Raw genomic sequence first — 25469 nt, 5'->3', positions numbered from 1 at the left:
AGCACAGAGTCCCATCGGATACACTTTTAAGTGCCACAGAAAACATCTGAATTCACTCTCTCTGTGGATGGTTTCAATTAACTATAAAGAATAGTTATCTAATTACAATAACAAAGTCTGCTACATTCTAATTTTAGGGTGGGAGGCTTTCCTGATTCTTACTCTGCTGGGATATGACATCATCTCATCCATAATTCTGAAATATTCTTGAGTACTAGCAATGCAGCAGCGAATAAGAACTTGGCAAAACTGTTGGCAGTGTATCATGAAGAATAGGAGCAGTGGGAGCTGCGTGCTCTCTCATTCTTAGGGTGGGGGATTCCACGCAGAAGAAAGAAGAAGTTAGAAACCAATCAATGCTTTTAATAAGTAATCCACCTAAATTTAAGACTGATAGCTCCCTGCCCCCCCCCCCCCCCAAATAACTTAGAAGAGAAATCACCATGTTGGACTATTCACATCCTGAAGGGAGAAACCTGTCTATCTTCATCTCTGTAGCTCTCAGCACCTGTAGCACAGGTCTGATGGTGCATAATCAATACACAGCAAAGGTCTGTTACATTAATAGACTTGCAACCAAAGAGCACTTAAGAGTCTAAAATATGCTTTTCACTCATTACTTATTATCAGCCTGCCAGCTGCTTGTGAACTGGCTCCTGTATCCTGTTTTTAGGAAACTAAGGCTCAGACACTCACCCAAAATCACAGAGTAGACAGAGCTAAGATTGGATTCCCTATATGCTTGCCTCCAAATCTATGCTCTTCTACTCTTCTTATTCACTGATACAACGAATATTTACTAAAAGTCTTCTCAGTACTGTGCTGGATGCAGGGCTACGGAGATAGGAATGCAAAGGCAGGCCCTGCCCTCAAGCAGCTGGCAATCTGGGGAGAGGAAGCTGGCATGTGAACAGTGAACTCTGTCATTCTAGCACTGAGGGGCGAGCAGGTGCCATTGAGGATGCATGCACAGGAGGGCCCATATAGGTTTTTTTTCCGACCAGGACACTTGAAGATTTTCAAAGGCTATTTTGAAGGTTATCTATTGCTCCAAACACCCTAAATTAGGCCCTGAGAGGGGAGGCTTGCACAGGCAGATACATGCAGGCACACATGGTCACTTCACAAGCATGTCAAACTTGGGGCCAGCAGGCCGCGGGCCGCATTTATTTAAACGAGGCATGTGGCCCACTGGCCGCAAGTTTGACATGCTTGTGAGCATGCTGAATGATTTCACTAGGCCCTTCCAATGGTTTCAGCGACAGTTTTAAGGAGAAAGCTGGAGATGATCCAAGGCAACATGATGGCAGGCTTGGCGAGGCCAGAGTGCCCGGGCTGGGAAAATAATGAGAGCGCTGCAGAGGAGAGATTTCAGTGTCACTTTTCCCCACTGGGAAAGCCACACTTCTCCTCAAGGACTGCTGTCTGTGGCCAAACTGGGGCACTTCGTTTCCTTTTAAATGGGCCATTCTCTCCACATCTTTTCTTATAACTTGTGCATATCAAATTCCAGAAGGAATTTAAGGGTGCTGTTTAAAATACCTCCCAAATGGTGGTTCCCATTGTGGCTGCTAATTTTGCACTGATGAAATGAGATGGCAGATATAAAAGTACTGTTATCATTTAATATTATTTATTCACTAGCGTCATAGCAAAATGTTTCTTAGAATACAATGTATTAAGGTGATCAACTCCTGAATACTTTTCCAGGAATTTTACCTTATTATAAAAAAATAGCAAAAAATGTGGGCAAAATTTGTCTACAATCCCATCACTTAATCAAATCAATGTATCCATTTAGCCCACTCACCTTTTGGTCCCTGTGGATATGTGAATATGGTTAGGTACATCATGGATTGATAAAAATTATATCATGTGTGAATAAGTCACACTGGGAAATGATTATCCCTTAATTAAACAATCACCTCACTTTTAAAGATAGCTAGGGAGACATCATCCTGGGAACAGAAATGCAATAAATAACAAATTTGGCAGATATATGCAGATTGGGACCTTATAATGAGCGTTTTCATGTTCCCACATTATAATTTTAAGTGCTGGTTGCAATAGTATCTGTTTCTTCTTTATTTATTAGTGAAGGCATGTGGAAAATAGGCATGTGGAAACTCTTTCTCTGAATCTAGTATGTGTATATTTTACAGTACTTAATGGTATTATAGAGTTTGAAGATTTCTCAGAACAAGAGAAAACTGGATAAATACAATCCATATGTGATTCAAAATCCCATTATACTCAGTAATTGCATTTGTGCTTTAAAGTTCAGAACAAAAGTTACTTTAGACACTGGTTAATATATTATGGTGATATATATGTATCACATTACTCTTCTTATAAAACTAATTCTCTATGTTACTTAATTTTCCACTCAGAAATGCACTCTAACTTTGTACTGCCTTGACCTTTATAACTTACTTTCAAAATTAAATTAGCTTACTCTTTGCCTGTCTTAAAATAACGTTTGGCTAAAAGCAATATAATTCTGATTGTAATAAATTAATATTGATCTCTTTGCCTATGACATATCTCAAAATGTAGCAACTAAATGAGCTTTAGCTTTATCTCCTTTCCTTTCTCCCTCTCCCTTCATCCTAACAAGCAGGGATCTGGCTACAAGGCAGGGAGGCCCCAAAAGAGAATGATTCAAAGGTTCTTGACAGGCCATTTTTTATTTTTAAATATTCAGATAAATAAACATTGACTGCATTTAGCTGCAGCATACCCAAGCAATGAAGACATTGAAAAAGCAATTCTACAAGTCTTCTATATATTTCAAATTCTTTAGCTTGGTATTCAGGGATTTGATTCAGACATAACTTTCCAGGCTTATTTCCCATCCCAAGTATGTACCAAAATTCAACTGAGCAAAATCCTGGACTTTCTATGGCCACCACTTTGGTCATGCCACTCAAAGCTCATCTGTTTAAGTTCCAGGGATTAGCACCTTACTTGTTTTTAAAAGGTACTGGTTCGCCCAGCCTGAGTGGCTCAGTGGTCGAGTGTAGACCTATGAACCAATCATCGCACATACTTGGGTTGTGGGCTCAGTTCCCAGGAGGGGGTGTGCAGGAGGCAGCCAATCAATGATTCTCTCTCATCATCAATGTTTTTAACTCTCTCTCTCTTCCTCTCTGAAATCAATAAAAACATTTTTTTTTTTTTTTAAAAAAGGTACTGGCTCAATGTCCCCATAGGAATATCCCCAGTCAATCTTGTATTCCAATTACTCATTACTTTTAACCTGCTTATTATGAGCCAGTCATTTGATGAATCTCAGAAACATTCCAGCAAAGAGGAAAGTCTCAAGTCAGCTGCATGATAAAGAGGATCATGTGCATTCCCTGCCTTATTCCAAAAAGCGGTGAAGGAGCAGGAGGAAGAGACAAGTGGAGGAAGGGCACTGAGGTAGAAGTCATCACGGCAATGTGAGTCAGGCCGTGCTCGGTGTGGGGATGAGAGGCTTTGGAGGCCTGGAACCACAGCAAATCCAGGAGCAGGTTCCAAGGACAGAGGGGTGACTCCCTGCATCATTTCTTTCCACTATAACAGGTCTCTTCCCTCAGGCTGACGGCTTTCCTCTCAAGTGGCATAACACACTGTCCTTGGATATGTCTGCTGGGAATGTCTCCCCAACACCCCACCGCATCTTTCTGAAAAGAAAGGATCCTACAGCTGCCTCTTTTCCCACCTGTTCTTAACTTTCTAGTGCAAATGAAGGCCTCTGAACTTGTGTAAATAAGGACACTCCTCCCAAGAGGACTCAATGAACTTCCGGTTTTTATTCACTATCAGATACAATTTATGCCAAGATTCTTGCTAAACACAAACATATGAATGTTTCATATCCCAAGCATTAATACTAAAGACAATTATGTAAAGACTAGAGGCTCAGTGCATGAAATTCATGCACGGGTAGGGACCCTAGGCCTGGCTGGTGATCAGAACTGATCTGTGGGGCAACTGGCAGGGCAATCAGGGGCCCCCCGCTGGCACCCACCTTGGCCAGCCTGGCGCTACCTGTTTGCTGGCCCTGCCCCCTACCACTGCTGCTGGTCGTCTCTCTCTGTGGGATAACCGGTGGGGCAATTGGGGAGTCCCTGCTGGCACCTGCCTTGACTGGCCTGGGGCCTGAGGGCTGGGGGCAGCTCCTGTGTTGAGCACCTGCCCCCTGGTGGTCAGTGCGAATCATAGTGACCGGTCGTTCTGCTGGTCGGTCTATTTGCATATTAGGCTTTTATTATATAGGATTGACCAAAGAACTTCCCCTCCCTGCTCTGAGCCACAGCACAGTGGCACCATCCCAGAGGACTTAGGTGTGGCTTCTTTGCTTAGACAAACTCAGTTTTCTTTCTGTAAGGATAGCAATAGCACACCAGAAACTAAGTAGAAAACAGCAACCCTTCAAGGCTACTATTGTATAAAAGATAAATGATGCAGGCTTGTGAATTCTGCTGGCTTTGATGGAAGCTCCTGTTATTTTCTTTTCTTTTTTTTTAATATATTTTTTATTGATTAAGATATTACATATGTGTCCTTGTCCCCACGTTACCCTCTACCCCCCACCCCCCGCTCATGCCCTCACCCCCCCGTTGTCCGTGTCCATTGGTTAGGCCTATATGCTTGCATGTAAGTCCTTTGGTTGATCTTTCCCCCTTACCCCCACCCTCCCCTACCTTCCCTCCAAGGCCTGACAGTCCAATCAATGCCTCTCCGTCTCTGGATCAGTCCTTGTTCATCAGTTTATGTTGTTCATTATATTCCACAAATGAGTGAGATCATGTGGTATTTATCCGCTCTCCAGTTCCATCCATGCTGTGGCAAATGGTAAGAGTTCCTTTTTCTTCTTCCTCTTCTTAAAGAATACCTTTCAGCATTTCATATAATGCTGGTTTGGTGGTGATGAACTCCTTTAGCTTTTTCTTATCTGTGAAGCTCTTTATCTGACCTTCTATTCTGAATGATAGCTTTGCTGGATAAAGTAATCTTGGTTGCAGGTTCTTGCTATTCATCACTTTGAATATTTCTTGCCACTCTCTTCTGGCCTGCATGGTTTCTGTTGAGAAATCAGCTGACAGTCATATGGGTACTCCCTTGTAGGTAACTGACTGTCTTTCTCTTGCTGCTTTTAAGATTCTCTCTTTGTCTTTTGCTCTTGGCATTTTAATTATGATGTGTCTTGGTGTGGTCCTCTCTGGATTCCTTTTGTTTGGGGTTCTCTGCGCTTCCTGGACTTGTAAGTCTATTTCTTGCACCAGGTGGGGGAAGTTTTCTGTCATTATTTCTTCAAATAGGTTTTCAATATCTTGCCCTCTCTCTTCTTCTGGTACCCCTATAATTCTGATGTTGGTACGCTTAAAGTTGTCCCAGAGGCTCCTTACACTATCTTCATATTTTTGGAATCTATTTTCTCTTCTCTTTTTCGGTTGGGTATTTTTTGTTTCTTTGTATTTCAAATCTTTGACTTGATTCTTGGGATCCTCTTGTCTGCTGTTGGATCTCTGTAAATTTTCTTTATTTAAGTCAGTGTATGCTTAATTTCTAGTTGGTCCTTTTTCATGTCCTCCATGGTCTCACTATACTTATTGAGGGACTCATTAAATTTATCGGCGGTTTGCATAAAATTCTTGAAAAACCTTATAAACGTGGCCTTGAACTCTATATCCAGTTGTTTGCTTTCCTCCATTTCTGCCATTTGTGACCTGTTTCTTTGTCTCCGCATTTTGGCTGCTTCCCTGTGTTGATAGAGTGGCTTTGTGTGCTAGGTGTCCTGTAGGGCCCAGTGGCTCAGCCTCCCCAGTTACCTGAGGTGGACACTCTTGGTGCACCCCCTTGTGGGCTTTGTGCACAGTCTTGTTGTAGTTATGCCTTGGTTGTTGTAGGATCACTGGGAGGAATTGACCTCCAGGCCAATTGGCAGTGAGAATCAGCTGTGTCTGCAGTGGGAGAACTTCTGTGCTGGAGACACCCTTCTGGGGCAAGACTTGCTTCAGTGGGGCTTTGGTGCTCACTGAGACTGCACCCTGAGTGTGTCCCTTATGGATCTGAGGAGTTGTGATCTGGATGGTCCCCCTCTGACCACTGGGTACACTGGCTCTTGGATCTAAGGAGGTGCTAATTTAGCCTCTGCCTGAGGTTACACAGCAGGAGCTACGAAGAGAACTGCAGATTCCCCTTTCTTTTTTGGAGTTTGGAGGTGCCCTGATGAGGCTCAGCTGTGAAGCAATGCAAGCCGCTGTGGGGCCTTGGGCCTTCTCTTGGAAGTTCTGGGTCTGTCTGGCCAGGCTGCAGTTAGGTAATTATCAGGTTGCAAAGGGCCGGGGCATTCATATGCAAAAGCCTCTGCCGCAGCCTGGGTGGGGCGGGGTCTCAAGGAATCAAAGGGCAGAGCAAGCAGCTATGGCGGATCCTTAGCCCTGCCCTAAGGAGTCGCGCGTCTCAGTGTCCCGGTAAAGGCTGCAAGCACCTCTGAGGGAAAGCCGCCCTCAAGTTCGCCTGCTGCCAGACAGTCCAGTTTCTCCCTGTATGAGTCCTGGGTCCCCAGAGACTTCCCGGAACCGGAGTTCAGAGCCGTCGGGAGCTTGTGACTCCCTCCGGATTCCAAAAGACAGCTGCGTCCTCAGGTGCCAGCCCCTTTCCACGCACGTGAGCCCCCGTACCTCTGCACTTTACTTCCGCAGCTCCTCTGGCTCTCAGTGTGCTTTTCTTTCCTTCTAGTTGTAGAATTTACACTCAGTCAGCCTTCCTGTAGTTCTGGATGATATCCGTTTTGTGTTTTTGTTGTTTTCAATTGTTGTGGGAGGCAGCAATTTCCCGGTGTTTATCTATGCCGCCATCTTAGTTTCCTTATTTTCATACTTAAAATATGACATTATGCTTGGCTGACTGTAGTTTTATGCATTTTACACTTTTGAAATGTTCAATGTATACTTCTTTAAGACAGTTATTTGCAATGGACATACTGGTATAAATCAAAACAGTAAACACAATTCTTAATTCAAGTTATAATTTGATTTAGGGAATAATCAAATATTTATCATAAGACAATATGATAAGACTGAATGTGCAGTCCCCTCTCCAATCCCTATGTTGAAGCCCTAACCATCAATGTGATTATATTTGGAGATAGGGCTGTTAGGAGATGGGACAATTAAGGTTAAATGAGGACATAAAGATGGAGTCCTAATTCAGTAGGCTTGGTGGTCATGTAAGAGCCACATGCATGCACTGAGGAAAGTCGGTGTGAGGACATAGTGAGAAGGTGGCCATCTGCAAGCCAGGAGGAGCACTCTCTCCAGGAGCTGAATCAGCCAGCATCTTGATCTGAACCTTGCCAGCCTCCAGAACTCAGAAATAAATTTCTGTTTTTTAGGCCACCCATTCTATGGTATTTTGTTATGACAGACCAAGCTGACTAATACACCATATATCCGAATAAAGAGCCAGCCATAAATTATTAAGGAATAAATTTTAGCTTCACGAAGAAAACTAAAACTGTACCAGTTATAAGTATCACTGTTAACTCCATATATATATCTGCATTCAAGAAATATAGCACTCTAACTTGTCCCACCAAACATATCTGCAGAAGGGTTACATCAGATACTCATTGGAAAGGCCATTTTTCATGTTTAAATTAGTGGCTCAGCTTCCCTCCCCTCCCTTCCCGCCCCTCCCCTCTTCTTTCTCTCATCCCTCCCTCCCTCCCTCTCTTCCTTCCATCTGTTAAGAAGTATTTGGTATTTAGCCACTTCAAATGTCTTAGGAGTTTTATTTTGTTTTTCTCTGGAAAGAACAGCATCCCAGGAACCATCACTCACTGCATTCAGGTACAGTGGGGCAGGCAGTGTAGTTGTGGGGTCTGGGAAAGGTAGACAGAACAGATGAGAGGGGTAGGATTGGGAGATTGTATCTCAGAACTACCTAGCAAACTAGATACAATCCCTCATTGCTTTCAAAGAATATACATCTAAGGACTGCTGATTATGTATGTGATACCACAAAAGGACAGGATTAAGAGTAAATGAATGAAAGCTACAGCCAGTGATCAGACACACAAGTACTTCTATCGGTTTCCTCGTCCTCTTTCCTTAAGGAGCCAGGCAAGGCTTCCAGGAAAATTACCAAATATTCCGTGAGGTTATTTATTCAATCCTAGAGCAATTGCTTGCCACACAAATGAAGAGCTGACTGATGTGTAGATTTCTGTGCATGTGAACATTGTTAGATTGTAATGAAGTAAGTAATAGTAGCCATTGTTATTGTTATATGAAAAGTCTCTTGATGATAATTCTACATTGAAATCAGAGTTTTGGAATTTTAGCATACCAATAATAAATTCTAACTTGACCCTAACATTTTACTCCTACCTTCATCTCCTAATCCTCTAAATTCACGTGGGCAAAAATGATAATTTATTTAACTTAATACTTAGCTTAATAAATGGTGTTGGAAAAACTGGACAACCACATGAAAAATAATGAAACTGGACCATTACCTTATATCACACATGAAAATTAACACAAAATTGATAAAAAATTTGAACATAAGACCTGAAACTATAAAACTCTTTGAAGAAAACATAATCAATAAGCTCCTTGACGTTGATCTTGGTGATGATATTTTGGATCTGACTCCAAAAGTAAAGGCAACAAAAACAAAAATAAACAAGTAGGACTACATCCTATATCAAACCAAAAAGCTTCAGCAAAGCAAAGGAAACCATCAACAAAATGAAAAGTCAACCTGCCACATGAAAAGAAAATTTGCAAACCACATATCTGATAAGAAGTTAATATCCAAACTATAAACTCATTAGCAAATTAAAAAAAAACCAATCAAACAATCCAGTTTAAAAAGTGGGCAGAGGATGTGAACAGGCATTTTCCAAAGAAGACACGCAGATGGCCAACATGTGTATGAAAAGGAGCTCAACGTCACTAATCATTAGGAAAATGCAAAACTAAACTGCAAAGAGATAGCACTTCACACCTATTAAAATGTCTATCATAAAAAGAAAAGAAATAACAAGTGTTGGTGGGAATGTGAAGAAAAGAGCACTGTTGGAAGGAATGTACATTGGTGCAGCCACTATGAAAAACAGAATGGAGGTTTCTAAAAAAATTAAAAACTACCATGTGATCCAGCAATTCTACTCTGGGTATTTATCTGAAGGAAACAAAAACACTTGATGAGATACATGTATGACAATGTTCAATGCAGCATTATTTATAATAGCCAAGATGTGGAAGCAACTTACATGTCCACAATGGATAAATTGATAAAGAAAATGTGGTATATACACAATGAAATGCTTTAGCCATAAAAAAGGAAATTTTGCCATTTGCTACAGCAATGCTTTGAGAGTATTGTGCTAAGTCAGACAGGGAAAGACAAAGCCAGTATGATCTCACTTATATGTGGAATATGAAAGTAAAATACTTCAAGAAAATTGAAAAATCCCAACTGATAGATACAGAGAACAGATTGGTGGTTGCCAGAGGTGGAAGAGGGTGAGAGAAATGGGTGAAGGTGATCAAAAGGTATAAACTTCCAGTTATAAAATAAATGTCATGGGAATATAATGTACAGCATGATGATATAGCTAATATAGTGGGGCCTGGGTTCTTCAACTTAATTCATTCCAGAAAGCTGTTCCAGAAGTGATTTGTTAAAAAACAGAATCATTTTGTCCCATTAGAAATCATGTAAATTTAATTAATCCATTCCAGATCTCCAAATAATTCCCTGTTTTAACCTTTTTATATACAGTACATGTCTAAGCTCTATCATTATTCTCACAACTTTCCTTTTCACTTTGCTGCTATCACTAATGTTCTTAGGACCAATGGTGACTTACTGAACATCAATACTAATAAAAGGGTAATATGCTAATTATACCGGGCATCTTCCAGACAACCTTCCAGATGTCCTTCCCGACAAAGCTGCCGTGGCTGCGAAGGGCCAGAGAGAGGAGAGAGAGGGCCTTCGCCATGGCTGCCAAGGGCCGGAGAGAGAGGGCCTGGCAGCTGCCTTGTACCAGAAGTCCCACCTCTGCGCGTGAGCTGCACAGGAAACACCTTTTCTGACCGCTTATTGGCTAAGCTTACGGTACGCCACTCGCCTGGGTAATAAGAATCCAAGAAGGTGATCTAGGTTTTTTCTACCTCATTCCTGGAGGAAAATACAGAGGTCCGCTAGTGGAGGGGCTAAGAAATGTCATTCTGCCCTAGCCGGTTTGGCTCAGTGGATAGAGCCTCGGCCTGTGGACTGCAGGGTCCTGGTTCAATTCTGGTCAAGAGCACATACCTAGGTTGCAGGCTCCTCCCTGACTGGGGCCCAGGTCAGGGCTCATGCAGGAGGCAATCAATTGATGTGTCCCTCTCACATTGATGTTTCTCTCTGTCTTTCCCTTTCTCTTCATGCTCTCTAAAAATCAATGGAAAAATATCCTCAGGTGAGGATAAAAAAAAGAAAGAAATGTCATACTTTATGAAAGAGACATCTTAAAAATGCCTAAAAAAAGTTGTCATTTTTTCGTGGTGAAAAGACTGGAGTCCATGTCGTTGAAAACACCTTGGCAGCTGTGAGGCCCAGGTCCCAGGCAGCTGTGGGCTCAGGCAGCCGTGAGCCCTGGTGGCCGTGAGCCCTGGCAGCAGCAGCAGGGTGATGGGGGCGGTGCCTTCCCCTGATCAGCCCAGTTGCCTACTGCAGGGGGAGGCCAGACTGCGGCTTAGGCCTGCTCCCTGCTTAAGCTGTCAGTAGGACATACCCTGAGGGCTCTTGGACTGTGAGAGGGGGCATGCCAGGCTGAGGGACCCCCCCCACAGTGCACAAATTTTTGTGCACGAGGCCTCTAGTCCTATATAATAAAAGCCTAATATGCTAAGTGTCCAGTTGTCCGTTCAACCAAAGTGTAATATGCTAATGATATGCTAAGACTGCTCAACCGCTTGCTATGACGTCCACTGACCACCAGGGGGCAGACACTCTGACCAATAGGTTAGCTTGTTGCTGAGGTCCAGCCCATCGGGACTGAGAGACACTGGCCGGACATGCCCTAGAGCCCTCCCGTGGTCCCTCCTTGGCTGGCCAACCTCCCGCATCCCTCCCTGGCCCCAATCGTGCACCAGTGGGGTCCCTTGGCCTGGCCTGAGCCCTCTCACAATCTGGGACCCCTCAGGGGATGTCGGAGAGCCAGTTTCAGCCCAATCCCGCAGACCAGGCCGAGGGACCCCACTGGTGCATGAATTCGTGCACTGGGCCTCTAGTATTTAATAATAAGCAGCAACAAAAGCAAAAAAAACCATGAAAATATTCATAGCACAATTTCCTGAGCTGTTAACAACATGAGGTTTAGCAGTAAACTGACTCATACACATACATTCTCTCCTTTGTCATCAGACAGATGCGTGACTGATCACACAGGTTGTCAGCATGAAAGGATTATCAGGTCAAGAACCGAAGTTTTGTTAGACAACTGAGACATTTTTCCATCAAGAACTGAATTGTTTGAGGTGGGAGACATTCGAGAACCGAGGTTTGACTATAATACTATATTATATATTTGAAAGTGGCTGAGGAAAAAAAATTGTAACTCTGTATGGTGACAGATCATGGTAAACATTTCACAATATATACAAATAATGAATCACTGTGTTGTACATCTGAAACAAATGTTATATGTCAATTATATCTCAATTTTTTAAAAAAGCTAATAGTGTAATATTAAAGCAAGTTTAAAACATTATAACCTTCATTACTAAAAAAAAAGTTATCACTTTATTAATTATAAAAGAAATCTTAGTTCTAAAATTCTAAAAAAATCTTTCATAATGAAACAACACACTGAACACAAAGACAGAGAAGGATAGTGAGATACACATGCAACAAAAGGCATGGCATTAATAAGAAATAGATTCTTTTGAAAGTCCTTGCTAAATTGTCGTTGTGAACTTTCTATTGCAGTAGACCTTCTCCGCTGAGGGGTAAGGAGCTTGGTGGTGGGGAGATAAACTGCTTTCTGTGCAAAAGGGAAGAAGGGAAAAAAGACCAACTGATGAAAAAGAGAGTAAGATTTGCCGAAATCGGTTTGGCTCAGTGGATAGAGTGTCAGCCTGCGGACTGAAAGGTCCCGGGTTCGATTCCGGTCAAGGGCATGTACCTGGGTTGCGGGCACATCCCCAGTAGGATATGTGCAGGAGGCAGCTGATCGATGTTTCTCTATCATCGATGTTTCTAACTCTCTATCTCTCTCCCTTCCTCTCTGTAAAAAATCAATAAAATATATTAAAAAAAGAAAAAGAGAGTAAGATTAAGTGAATGTAAAAAACTGACATTGAATACTTGTAATTTATACAGATATAAATATACATGTAAAATACCTAGAATTGTTTTCAAAATTTAGTAAAAATTCTAACATGGATCTAAGTATGGCCAAACATAGATCAATGATAAGAGTGTCAAGTACCAAGGTTTATGATTAATTCAAAATCTGTGCATCTGAAATCCACCAGAAAAACACTATAATTCCATTTGTTCAATAAAAGCTTATTTATGTGTTCTTTGAATATATGTGTATTTTGTGAATGTACCACATATGTGTGTATATTCTTGAATACATGTGAATATATGTGTACACTATTGTGTGACTATCTATATAAAAGCCTAAGCGACCATTATGACCGAATGACTGGAACAACTGGAATGACTGGTTGACCAGTCGCTATGATGCACATTGACCACCAGGGAGCAGATGCTCCACGCAGGAGCTGCCCCTAGTGGTCAGTGCGTTCCCACAGCCAAACTCCCGCGGTCCCTCCCCCCGGCTGGCCAGCCCCCTGATAGGCCTTGATCTCTGGCCAGGCCAAGGGACCCCCACCCATGCACAAATTCATGCACCAGGCCTCTAGTGTGTATATATGTAGGTAGATAGATACAAGAGTATTTGTACAGAAACTGTCTAGAAGAATATATTCCCAACTATTAAGATGGTTCCCTCTTAGTCATTTATTTTTAAATTTAATAAGCACTCATGAATCCACCAGGCAAAATGAATGCTAGAATCTTGCCAAAACTAACCCAACCCCACTCCCCTGACCCAAAACCATCCTCATCCTCATTTAACCCTCCTCTTGATGTACGTGTGCAAGGTTCTCTTGGCTACATACCTGTGCAATATGGTAGCATCTAATCACATGTGGCTACTAAACATTCAAAATCTGACTGAGGAACTGAATTTTTAATTTTATTTAATTTAAATTAGTTTCAATTTAAGAAATTTAACTGGTACAAAATATGTTTCTGTTAAAAGCAACTTCACTGTTTTGGTGTGACATTTCACTTTAAATGTTGCATCACTTAGGATACTATTGTTAAATTGAAGTTCTCTTATCAGATGCCTGTGTCCTATCTAGCATTACACATATATACATGGCCAACCTAGTTGGTGTCAACAGATTGATTCAGTTTAAATGAATTTTCCTATGTGCCCATGTAACAATATAATGTGTTTGATGCAAACAGCACAGGTTATAAGGATCTCTGTATGTTGTAATTGGAAATTAAGTTGACCTTCTTCCTATTTTAAATATAATAAAATGTTTTTTAGTTTAAATAAGTTTAAACAAATTTTAAGATTTTAAAAAAGAGGTATATTCCTGATGCAGAATCAAAAGGTGATGCACTAGAAATTAGCACTAACAATAAAGAGAGAAGAAGAGTGAGTGAAAGCATATTGGAAATTTCATGATGAATAGCAATTGCAATTTGTTGGAGCAGAACAAAAGGGGGAAAAAAGCTGTATGTTGTGTAAAAAATGGTAAAGAAAAAAATAGAAAATATTGAGAGACATTTTCAGCATATATAGTGAATTTTGGTAACTTTTTTTTCTCAACAATCAAAAAGGAACTGATGAAGTCAAGTTGTGTGAAATAAAAATTTAATGCCCCACAAAACATTCTGAAGTGGTTTTTAAAGAATCTAAGCTTACAAACAGATTGGTTTTTGGCATAAAAAAGAAAATAGTTTTTTGATGGATATGTGGTTACATTCAGATTTGTTACAATATTATGAGGAAAGACTAAAAAGGTACTTCACAAAAAATGAAAGGTTCTTTCATCAAACCGCAAAAAAATTATGTAAGAATATAAGATTTACTTAACATTATCTAATATCAATTGATTTTCAAAATTTGAAAAACACAATTCCTTTTCTTTAGTTTTCGATGAATAGTACAGCATAAAAGACACTGCCCAAATAACTTGGAGTGTGCTTTGTCTCAAAAGACACCCAAATTTATGAAGAAATTATGTCAATTTATGGCCTGAAAAATCAAACTCATAGTTTAAATATTTTCAAATCTTTTACATCTAAGAAGAACTTCAACTAGATTGGCAAAAATTAAATTCTATCCCATTGGATGGAACTTCAGCCACATTAGGTAAAAAATAAAATCTGGACTTAATGTAATTTTAAAACAAGTGACTTATGTTTTTTTTATTGCTTAATTCTACTGCATGATATTCATGTTCAGTTTTCAAAAACAGACTTGTGAAAAGTGTCATAGATACTATTGTTAAATGAGTCAGTGTATATTTGCCAATGCTATGGATGAATGACAGATAATGTAACTCTTAAAAGAAATAGAACACAATAAATTTAATAGACTGTGTTCTTTGTCAATGATTGTTGGACAAGTCATGGAAGAATTTTGCAAAAACCAATTGTACCATTAAGTCCAATTCAAGACTTTATTAAAACAAAAGAAATACTTGCCAAATATTCAAAATTAAAGACTAAAAATGCCAGAGTAATTTATATTTTCTCATTGATATCAGACTACGTATAAATGATCTAACTTGAAGCTAATTTGTGACCTAGTTAAACAGGCACAAAATTTTGTATGGAAATGGAAACTTTACAGAATACAACAAAAATAATTTCACAAATTTTTCTAACATAAATCAATTTTTAAAAAATTAAAGGATGATTTATTCATATTGACAAACTTATAGTTGCTTATAAATTTTTATAATACCCCTTTAATTCTATAACAATATATATTTTAAAAAATATTTTTATTGATTTTACAGAGAGGAAGGGAGAGGGATAGAGAGTTAGAAACATTGATGAGACAGAAACATCAATCAGCTGCCTCCTGCATGTCCCCTATGTGGGAATCGAGCCCACAGCCAAGGTACATGCCCTTGACCAAAATAGAACCCAGGATCATTTGGTCTGCATGGCCCTCTATCCAATGAGCCAGACTGGTTAGGAGCTATGATAATAATATTAACATATGAATCAGTATATTTAACTTTGATAGGAGTAGTTTCAAAACTGATAATGCTTTTGCTTCAAAGTCAAATCAGATAGTCTATAAAAGAAGAAACAGTTGTGTCAATGTGTATGCATATATTAAAAGAAAATAACATTTTGGTACTTGATTCCTTTATTGGAATTTTTAAGTATGCTTGGAATTATTGGGGTATGTGATTCTACTTTTTCAATTAATTTTATTAAGTCTGATACACATCAAAAACTGCTAATAAAAAAATTATAAGCAAATTGAGAAATACTCTAAGTATAAAATATACAATGGATTTAGAAAATTTAGTACAGAAATGTAAACTATTTTATTAATAATACTAGAGGCCCAATGCATGAAATTTGTGCAAGGGGCTTGGCCCTCGCAGCCCGGCTTCATCCAGAAAGTCATCCCGGATGGCCGTTCTGCTGTTTGGTCTAATTAGCTCTTTATTATAAAGGATACTATGTTGGTTATATGTTAAAATAACATTCTGGATATTTTGAGTCAAATGTAAAATATATTAATTTCATCTGTTTAAATATGACCACTAGATAATTTTAAATTACATATGTGGCTCAAGTGTTATTTCTATTTAGCAGCACTAGTATGTATCCAGAAATAGAATGGTTAAGTTACAAAATATTTGATTTTTCAATACTTGAAGATAATATGAAATTTTTTTCCAAAGTTGTTGTACCAGTTTAAACTCTCATCACCACTATATCCTATAAATCCATATCCCAGTGATTGTTATAGTCAGATACTAAAATTTTTGCCAAGTGAATGGGCATATTACTGTAATACTGATATTTTCTTGGTCAATAAAGATATTGAACACCTCTTCATATGTTAATTGGTCATATTATTTCCCCTTCTGTGGAATGTTTGTTCATATTTTGGTAACTTTTCTTTTTTTGAAAAATAATTTGTTATTTTTTAATTACAGTTAACATACAATATCATATTAGTTTCAGATGTACACCCCAGTGCTTAGACATTATATAAGTCATTAAGTGACCTAGTACCCATTAGACCCCATACATAGCTATTAGGATATTACTGACTATATACTAGAAGCCCGGTGCATGAAATTTGTGCACAGTGTGGGGGCGGGGAGGGGGGGACCCCTCAGCCCGGCCTGCACCCTCTCTAATCTGGGACCCCTCGCAATCTGGGACTGCTGGCTCTTAACCACTCACCTGCCTGCCTGCCTGATCGCCCCTAACTGCTCCCCTGCCAGCCTGATTGCCCCTAACCGCCTCTGCCTTGGACCCTGACACCGTGGCTTTGTTCGGGAGGAGGACTGGATGACTGGAAGATGTTGGGTTAACTCAGTCTAATTAGCATATTACCTTTTATTAGTACGGATTCCCTTTGCTGTACTATATATACCCCCATGACTATTCTGTCACAACCAATGTGTACTTCTTAATCCCTTCACCCTTTTCATCCAATCCTCCAACTCCCTTCCATCCGCCGACCATCAACATGTTCTCTGTATCTATGAATCTGTTTCTGTTCTGTTTCTTTGTTTGTTTTGTTTTTTAGACTCAATTATTGATAGATATGTATTTATTGCCATCTTATGGTTCATATTTTTTCCTTCTTCTCCTTCTTCTTCTTCATGAAGACCCTTTAACACTTCATGTAATACTGATTTGGTTGTGATAAATTCCTTTAGCGTTTTACATGTCCTTATATTCCAAATGATAGCTTTGCTGGGTAGATTAATCTTGATTTTAGGTCCTTGATTTTCATCACTTTGAGTACTTTTTGCCAGTCCCCTCTGTCCTGCAAAGTTCCTGTTGAGAAATCAGCTGACAGTCTATGGGAGCTCCCTTGTGGGTAACTAACTACTTTTCTCTTGCTGCTTTTACATTTCTCTCTTTATCTATAACCTTTGGCATTTTCATTATGATACGTTTTGATATGGGACTCTTTGGGTTAATCTTGTTTTGGATTCTGCACTTCCTGGACTTGTATATCTATTTCCTTCACCAAGTTAGGAAAGTTTTGTCATTATTTTTCAAATAGGTTTTCAATCTCTTGCTCTCCCTCTTCTCTTTCTGGCAACACTTTGATGTGAATGTTGGTATGCTTGAAGATGTCCCAGAGGCTCCTTACACTATTCTAATGTTTTTGAGTTCTTTTTGCTCGTCTGTTTGGATGTTTTTGCTTCCTTATATTTGAAATTGCTCATTTGATTCTCAGCTTCATCTACTCTACTATTGATTCCCTATAAATTCTTCATTTCAGTTAGTGTATCCTTCATTTCTGACTTTTTAAAATGGTTTTCATGTCTTTTTTATGCTGTTGAGGCTCTCACTAAGTTCACTGAGCATCCTTATAACCAGTGTTTTAAACTGAGCACTTAGTAGATTGCTTGTCTCCATTTTGTCTAGTTCTTTTCTGGAGTTCTGTTCTTTCATTTGGGACATGTTTTTCTTTGTCTTCTCATTTTGGCAGTCTCCTTGTGTTTGTTTCTATGTATTAAGTAAACCTGCTATATCTACCAGGCTTGGTAGAGTGCCATTATAAAGAATTTGTTCTGTAGGATCCAGTGGCACAGACTCCCCAATCACTCAGATTGGGTATTTGAGGTGTGCTCCCCACTACCGATGTGAGCTGTACAGCCTCCTATTGTAGTTGAGCCTGATTTACTATTGGCACATCAATGGGAGAGATAAACTCCAGGCCAATCATCTGCAAGGACTGGCTGCAACCACCAACCACAGAGGTGGATCAGCTGTGCAAGGGCCCCACCACAGAACAGGACTTACTTCATCCAGGTTCTGGTGCTGATATAGTTTGCCCCTTAAATGTGTCCCGGGGGAGGTGGTTTGGTAGTGCTAAAATATTATCAGAAGCTGTTCACTGGGTATGCTGACTCTGGGGCCTCCCTGGAGGTTCAAGCCAAGGTCAGCTACCACCTATGTTCCATCCAGGGCATCCCATCATGAGCCACAAAGTGATATGCAAATGGCTGCTATTTGTGCTGGGCCTGGAGGTGCTGAGACTAAGCCAAGCTACAAACCACAGGCAGCTGTTGCTAGTGCTGGGCCTTGGCCTACTTAGCAAGAGATATGAGGCACTCTGAGGCCAGATACTGCTTGTTTGGGAGATTTTAGGAAAGTTTGAAGTGTGAGTCAAGACAGGCTATTACTATGGAAAAGCAACTGGAAACAGCTTGGGTAGGTGGGTGGGCCTGCAAGTCTGGTGGGGGCAAACTGTGATAGCTTAGTTAATGGAGAGTCAGATATGGCGCCTGTCTGCCAGCTCTGGGGGGAGGACTCATCAAATGAATAATGACCTCTGCCAGTACTTTTGTCTAAGAGAAAGCAGCCTCACACATAACTCTCACCCTCATGCCAGGCAATTCAGTTCTTCCCTTTATGTCTCTGGCACCATTTGCGCTGTGATCCCAGTACTGAAGCTAAAAGAGAGTGAGTCAAAGTAAGTCCATGTGAGGGCCCTTTAAGAAGAACTACCTGGGACTCCAGTAGCCTTCCATCTCAGCCCCAATTCCCGATGGTTTTTACAGCCAGAAGTTATGGGGACTTCTCTTCCCAACACTGGAATCCTGGACTTGGGGGTCTGGTATGAGGCTGGGACTCTCTTGCTCCTCAGGTGGAATCTCTGCAGCTGAGATATTCCTCCTGATTTTTATCCAACACATGTGGGTGTGGGACCAGACAATTCTGTGTCTCCGCCCCTCCTACCAGTCTCAACCTGGCTTCTTCATTTGCATTATTTTTATTTTGCTAATCCTCACCCAAGGATATTTTTCCATTAATTTTTAGAGAGAGTGGAAGGGAGAGATAGAGAGAAACATCGATGTGAGAGAGGCACATTGATTGGTTGCCTCCTGCAGGCACCCCAACCAAGGCCAGGGCACCTGTGGGCCAACTCTCTATCCCCGTGGTTGGCAAACTGTGGCTCGCGAGCCACATGCGGCTCTTTGGCCCCTTGAGTGTGGCTCTTCCTAAGCCTTAGGAGTACCCTAATTAAGTTAATAACAATGTACCTACCTATATAGTTTAAATTTAAAAAATTTGGCTCTCAAAAGAAATTTCAATCATTGTACTGTTGATATTTGGCTCTGTTGACTAATGAGTTTGCCGACCACTGCTCTATCCACAGCCAAATTGGCTAAGGCTGTAGCTTCTTCTTTAAATCTCTAGTTGTAGGACTTCTATTCAGCTAGATTTCAGGTGGTTCTGAGTGCTGATGGTTCTGTAGTTTAGTTGTAATTCTGATATGGCTGCGGGAGGATGCGAGTACTGAGTTTACCTATGCTACCATCTTGACAGAAGTTTTGTCACTTTTTAAATGTAATTTTTCAGTGTGTGCTTTTCCTATCAACTTTTTTGTTTTTTACTGAAGACCCTGAACTAAAATTAAGTGTCAAGGTAGTATTTATCCTGTCAGTCATTTAGTTAACTTTGCCAAATTGAAGGCCTGAAGCATAAGTTCCAAAAATCTTTTTCCCTTTCTTACAACAATGACATAAGAGCTGATCCGCAGCTTTGCAGAAGGAGCCACCAGCCAGGGCCGCATCGGAACCATGTTTCGCAACCAGTATGACAATGATGTCACTGTTTGGAGCCCTCAGGGCAGGGTTCATCAAATTGAATATGCCATGGAAGTTGTCAAACAAGATTCAGCCATAGTTGGTCTGAAATCAAAAACCCATGCAGTACTGGTTGCATTGAAGAGAGCACAGTCAGAGTTTGCAGCTCATCAGAAAAAAATTCTACATGTTGACAACCATATTGGTATTTCAATTGCGGGACTTACTGCTGATGCTAGACTGCTATGTAATTTTATGCGCCAGGAGTGTTTGGATTCCAGATTTGTATTTGACAGACCTCTTCCTGTGTCTCGTCTTGTATCTCTAATTGGAAGAAAGACCCAGATACCAACACAAAGATATGGCCGAAGACCATATGGTGTTGGACTGTTTATTGCTGGTTATGATGATATGGGCCCTCATGTTTTCCAAACCTGTCCGTCAGCTATTTTGACTGCAGAGCTATGTCCATTGGAGCCCGTTCTCAATCAGCTCGTACTTACTTGGAGAGACATATGTCTGAGTTTATGGAGTGCAATTTGAATGAACTGGTTAAGCATGGTCTGCGTGCTTTAAGAGAGACACTTCCTGCAGAACAAGATATAACTACAAAGAATGTTTCCATTGGAATTGTTGGTAAAGACTTGGAGTTTACGATTTATGATGATGATGATGTGTCTCTATTCCTGGAAGGCCTTGAAGAAAGGCCACAGAGAAAGGCACAGCCTGCTCAACCTGCTGATGAACCTGCAGAAAAGGCTGATGAACCAATGGAGCATTAAGTGATAATCCCCCCGTCCATATGTGTATTAGCAAATGCGTAAGAATGCAGGAACATGTACTGATGACAATATTCTATACTTTGAACCAAATGGTGCAGTGGTGGAATGGTATGTTTTAGGAATCAGTCCAGATGTGAGGTTTCAAATTGCAAGCAGCTTCACTAAAACCATATAATGGGATGCATTTTTTTTTTTTTTTTGGAGAGGGTCTATATAATCATTTTCTAGAAAGTACAGTTGCCTTTACTAATGTTTTTATATGGAGAACTCAGTGTCTTTCTGGTTTTAAATACAACTGTGAAATAAAATTGTTTCATCGGCTGGTAAAAAAACAAAACAAAAACAAAACAATGACATAAGAATCCATGGTCTGTCTGGCACTAGAAGATACCTGTCCCAACACTAAAGCCAGACTCCATCCAGTTTATGAATTGAGTGAGGATAGTTATAAGATAAAGTTGTTTGAAAGGAAAAAAAAGTCATCGTGGGGCCCTAGCTGGTTTGGCTCAATGGATAGAGCATCAGCCTATGGAACAAAGGATCCCAGGTTTGATTTGAGTCAAGGGCACATACCTGGGTTGCAAACTCCTCCCGGCCTGGGCCCTGGTCAGGGCGCATGCAGGAGGCAACCAATCAATGTGTTTCTCCACATCAGTATTTCACTCTGTCTTTCCCTCTCTTCCACTCTCCCTAAAAATCAATGGAAAAATATCCTCAGGTAAGGATTAAAAAAAAAAAAAAAAAAAAAAAGGTCATCTTGGGGTCATAAGAGCTGGGTTCAAACCTCAGCTTTGCCACTTTCTCATGTGAACTTCAGTCACTTTTCTGAGCCCCAGTTGTTTGCTTGAAAAAAGACTGCAATAAGATTTACCATAGCTTATGCTGCAAAGATTAAATGAAGTAACGTCTGTGAAGACAAGTAGCAGGGTGGTTCACAGTAGGTGCTCTGGTGCTTTATGAACTGGACTATAAAGCCTGTCACTGCTACATCACTTTACAGTCTAAAGTGTCTTCTTTTCATCCTCACAACAACCCTCCGCTCCTATTTTAAATCAAGAGAGCCAAGTCAGAGGGAATTAAATTATTTGCCTAATAATTATTCCTCTGCTAGTTAACAAAAACCAGGTCAAGCCCGACTGCACAACCTGACTGGACTCTGTCCATTGCTTTCCAATGTCACCCTTAATTTCTCCCTGGTGTCCAAATCTGGGCTGGAAGTTTTGTTTCTGTCAGGTCCCAGTCCCTCTGCCAGAGACTGGACTCCCTTGGACGCCAGCTATTTGACGGAGAAGCCATGAGGAGTTGTGGGTATATGAGAATCCTTACTGTAGCCCAAGTAGCCATTGCTATGGCAGGCACTATTAGACAAAGCAGTTCTTCACAGTAAAGTGCCATAGAGTAGCCGTACACCGGCTGGGTAACAATACATCTTTCCTACGAAGTAGTTGTAGCCTCCAACATAGGAGCTGTACAGGAGCCATCCTTAGAGCTACTGCCTCACTAAGCAGCCGCCTCCAAGAGAGCTGCCTGCTGGTCAGTAGCATACTTTAATACTAACTTAGACAAAGAGGCTTCTTTCCAAACAGTGACCCCACTATTTTGGGTTATAGAAGGGCACGCTTGCGCAGTACACATACAGTACGATAGCTGTGTCTTTGCTTCTTGCACCTGCATATAGCAACTTAGCCTTGAACACTCCTGATTATGATTCCTATGCTCAGAGTGGCCTCGAACATTCAGTGCACTCCAGACAGGGTCCCCACACTTTCTTTCCTAAAGGAAGATGAATTTTCCTTCTCAACTAATGAATTGGCTAGATTTTTTAAAAATCAGACTTATAACTGAAAAGTTGCAAGAGTAGTGCAAAAAGCCCATATACCATCACCCATAATCCTTCAAATATTTACATTTCACCACATTTGCTTTATTCTTCCTCTCTTTACTATCCTTTCCCTTTTTATATTAAGCAAGAGGCAGAAAAAGAAAGGCAGAGGAAGCTCCACACTGAAATTCATGGTCTTTTAAGAGTCTTAAGCAGAAATGACAAATATAAATATATTAACTAGTCCTGATACCTAAAACCACCCTGTTACACATTTTTCATGCTGAGCTTAGCCTAGAGCAGTGGTTCTCAACTGGGTTGATTTTGTCCCCAGGAGACAATTGGCAATGTCTGGAGACATTTTTTATTGTCATGATCAGAGAAGGTGCAGTACTAACATCCTATGGGTAGAGACCAGGACACTGCTAAACATCCCACAATACACAGGGTACACCCCCACTAACCCCAGCTAAGAATGACTTGACCCAAAATGTCAATAGTGCATAAGTTGAGCCCTAGCCAGTTTGGCACAGTGGATAGAGTGTCAACCCATGGACTGAAGGGTCCAGGGTTCAATTCCAGTCAAAGAACACATACCTAAGTAGCAGTCTCAATCCCTGGCCCTGGTCGGAGCTCATGTGGGAGGCTACTAATTGATGTGTCTCTCTCACATCAATGTTTCTCTCTCTCTGTCTCTCCCCTCCCTCCACTCTCTCTAAAAATCAGTGGAAAAATATCCTTGGGTGAGGATTAACAGCAATAAAAAAAAATAGTGCATAAGTTGAAAAACCTTGAGCTATCCTAGTTCAGTGGTTCTCAGAACATCAGCATCAGCATCACCAGAGAACAAGTAAGAAATGCAAAGTCCTGGGCGCACCAGAGGCCGAGTGAATTAGAAACTCTGGAGGTGGGGCCAGCAATCTATATTTTAATACTCCTTCCAAGTGATGCACACCAAAGTTTGAGAAATAACTGGCCTAGCGTACTTAGCACAGACATTAAAATATTCTGCACTTATAAGAAATATACCATTTTGGAAAGGGAAGTCCTATCTTTGCTAAGTTATGGTTATATTATTAGACTAGAGGCCCAGCGCACACGAAATTGTGCATGGTTAGGATCCTTAGGCCTAGCCTGGCCTCCGTCGCATGGCCTCTGCCGCCCTGCAACACTATATGAAGCTCCCCACCCCGGGACACGGGACACTCTGCCATGCTCGCGGCCCCTCGACTGCTCTGCAAGGCTCCCCCCACCCCACCACTGCTCTGTGAGGCTCCTCCCACCCTGCCATGCTCCACAAAACTTGCCCTGCTCCACCACTGCTCCGAGAGGCTCCTCCCTCCCCGCCATGCTCTGCAAAATTCCCCCTGCCCGGCCACTGCTCCAGGACCCAGGACTGACTTCCACAGTGGGTGGCCAGGACCCAGGACAGCAGTTCAGACCACTTGCCCGCCTCCATCCACCAGAGCCTGCTGCGTGTGCAGCCTGGCGTTTGGTCATCTGTTTGGTCGTTTGGGATGTTACAGACCTTGGCTCTTTATATATATAGATGTTTGTATCCATCTACAAATCTTGAAAACAAACAAAAAAAGGGCTTCTACAGCTGCACGCTTGTAGTAAGAGTGATTGAGAGCGCCTCTGACAACCTAGTCACTGCAGTGCAGAAGAAAGCACGTGGGCTTCAGAGCCAGCCTTCATCTGAAACCCAGTCCCACCACTTAACTTACAGGCTGTGAAATCTTAGAAGGCCCTTAACCTCCTGGAGCTTTGATTTCCTCAGCTATAAAATGGGAATAATAGCACGTACCTCAAAATAGAATTAACAAGGCTTACACGAAGTGCTAGACACATAGAAGGGACTCCATAAATAGTAGCCTTGTAAAACTGAAGCTCCGATCAGGAGCATGTGGCCAGTGAGTAAGGTCTATTATACTAGGCTTCTTTGGAAATGACCCTTTGTAACAATAGTACATTCCCCAGTAAGCAACTATATTTTCCATACCTAGAAAGCAAATTGGAAGCAACTGTAAGCCCCAATTTTGATAGATCTCAGAAATAGCATTAAGACACTATGTGTTTTTTTTTAAAAAAAGACTATGTTTTAAGCCTTTGGGGATTCTGCGGTATAATCTTACTCTGCCCTGTCCCATAGGTTAACCACTAATCACTTGTTGGTATACAAATTAACTGGAACTTCTATTTGTCTAGAATGGAGTAACAGGGCCCAGATTTACCCTTCTGCCTAAAACAACTAAAATACAGACAAAATATATGAAAGAATGACACTCAAGGCATTGGACATAGGCAATAAAAAATAGTGATCCCTGAGGGATGCGAAACAAGCAAGGTAAACTGTATCCAGTTACTACCTGGAAAATGATTTTAGGCTGTGCACAGGGTGGAGTCCTAGAAAAAGAAGAGCTACACAGAGAGAACTCTGGACATCTGAAGTTCTCAAGTACTTAGAGTAATGGTTATCACATACAAGTGAAACTAACTGAGGCTAGAGAAAGAACCACTCAAAAAAAGTAGAACAATCCTTGGAGATCATGCAGGGATGGGAATAGTGTCTGTTTTCATCTGCCAGAGAGAAAAACCTCATAATTCAGGAGCATTGGCTAGAGTGCAAGGGTGAGTCTTACCTCGATGAAAGGGAAAAATACCCTTAGCCTAAACCATTCTTTTTTTTTTAATCCTCACCTGAGGATATGTTTCCCATTTATTTTAGAGACAGGAAGGGAGGGAGGGACAGAGGAGAAAGAGAGGAGAGAGAGGGGAAAGAGAGAGAGGAGAGAGAGAGAGAGAGAGAGAGAGAGAGAGAGAGAGAGAGAGAGAGAGATATCAACCAGTTGCCTCCTGGCCAGGATTGAACCTGCAACCTGGGTACGTGCCCTGACCAGGAATCAAACCCTCTACCCTTCAGGGTACAGGACGGCACTCCAACCAACTGATCCACACCAACCAGGACAG

General features: G+C 41.1%; 2 protein-coding genes across 2 annotated transcripts in view; one reads left to right on the top strand and one right to left on the bottom strand.

Annotated features, from left to right (window-relative positions):
• The window catches only part of SAMD13 (sterile alpha motif domain containing 13), a 60433-nt gene that overhangs the window by 28240 nt on the left and 6724 nt on the right, over positions 1 to 25469 (bottom strand). The gene's annotated exons all lie outside the window — the stretch shown is intronic.
• LOC118676281 (proteasome subunit alpha type-1-like) lies at positions 19851 to 21002 on the top strand. Its single transcript, XM_036349927.1, is given in 2 exon segments — positions 19851 to 20337; positions 20340 to 21002. Coding segments are annotated over 2 exon segments (786 nt in total). The 5' UTR covers positions 19851 to 19889; the 3' UTR covers positions 20678 to 21002.

The sequence above is a fragment of the Myotis myotis genome, unplaced genomic scaffold (assembly GCF_014108235.1).
Source record: "Myotis myotis isolate mMyoMyo1 unplaced genomic scaffold, mMyoMyo1.p scaffold_m19_p_2, whole genome shotgun sequence".
NCBI classification, from domain to species: domain Eukaryota; kingdom Metazoa; phylum Chordata; class Mammalia; order Chiroptera; family Vespertilionidae; genus Myotis; species Myotis myotis.
This window is presented reverse-complemented; position numbering and strand designations above follow the sequence as displayed.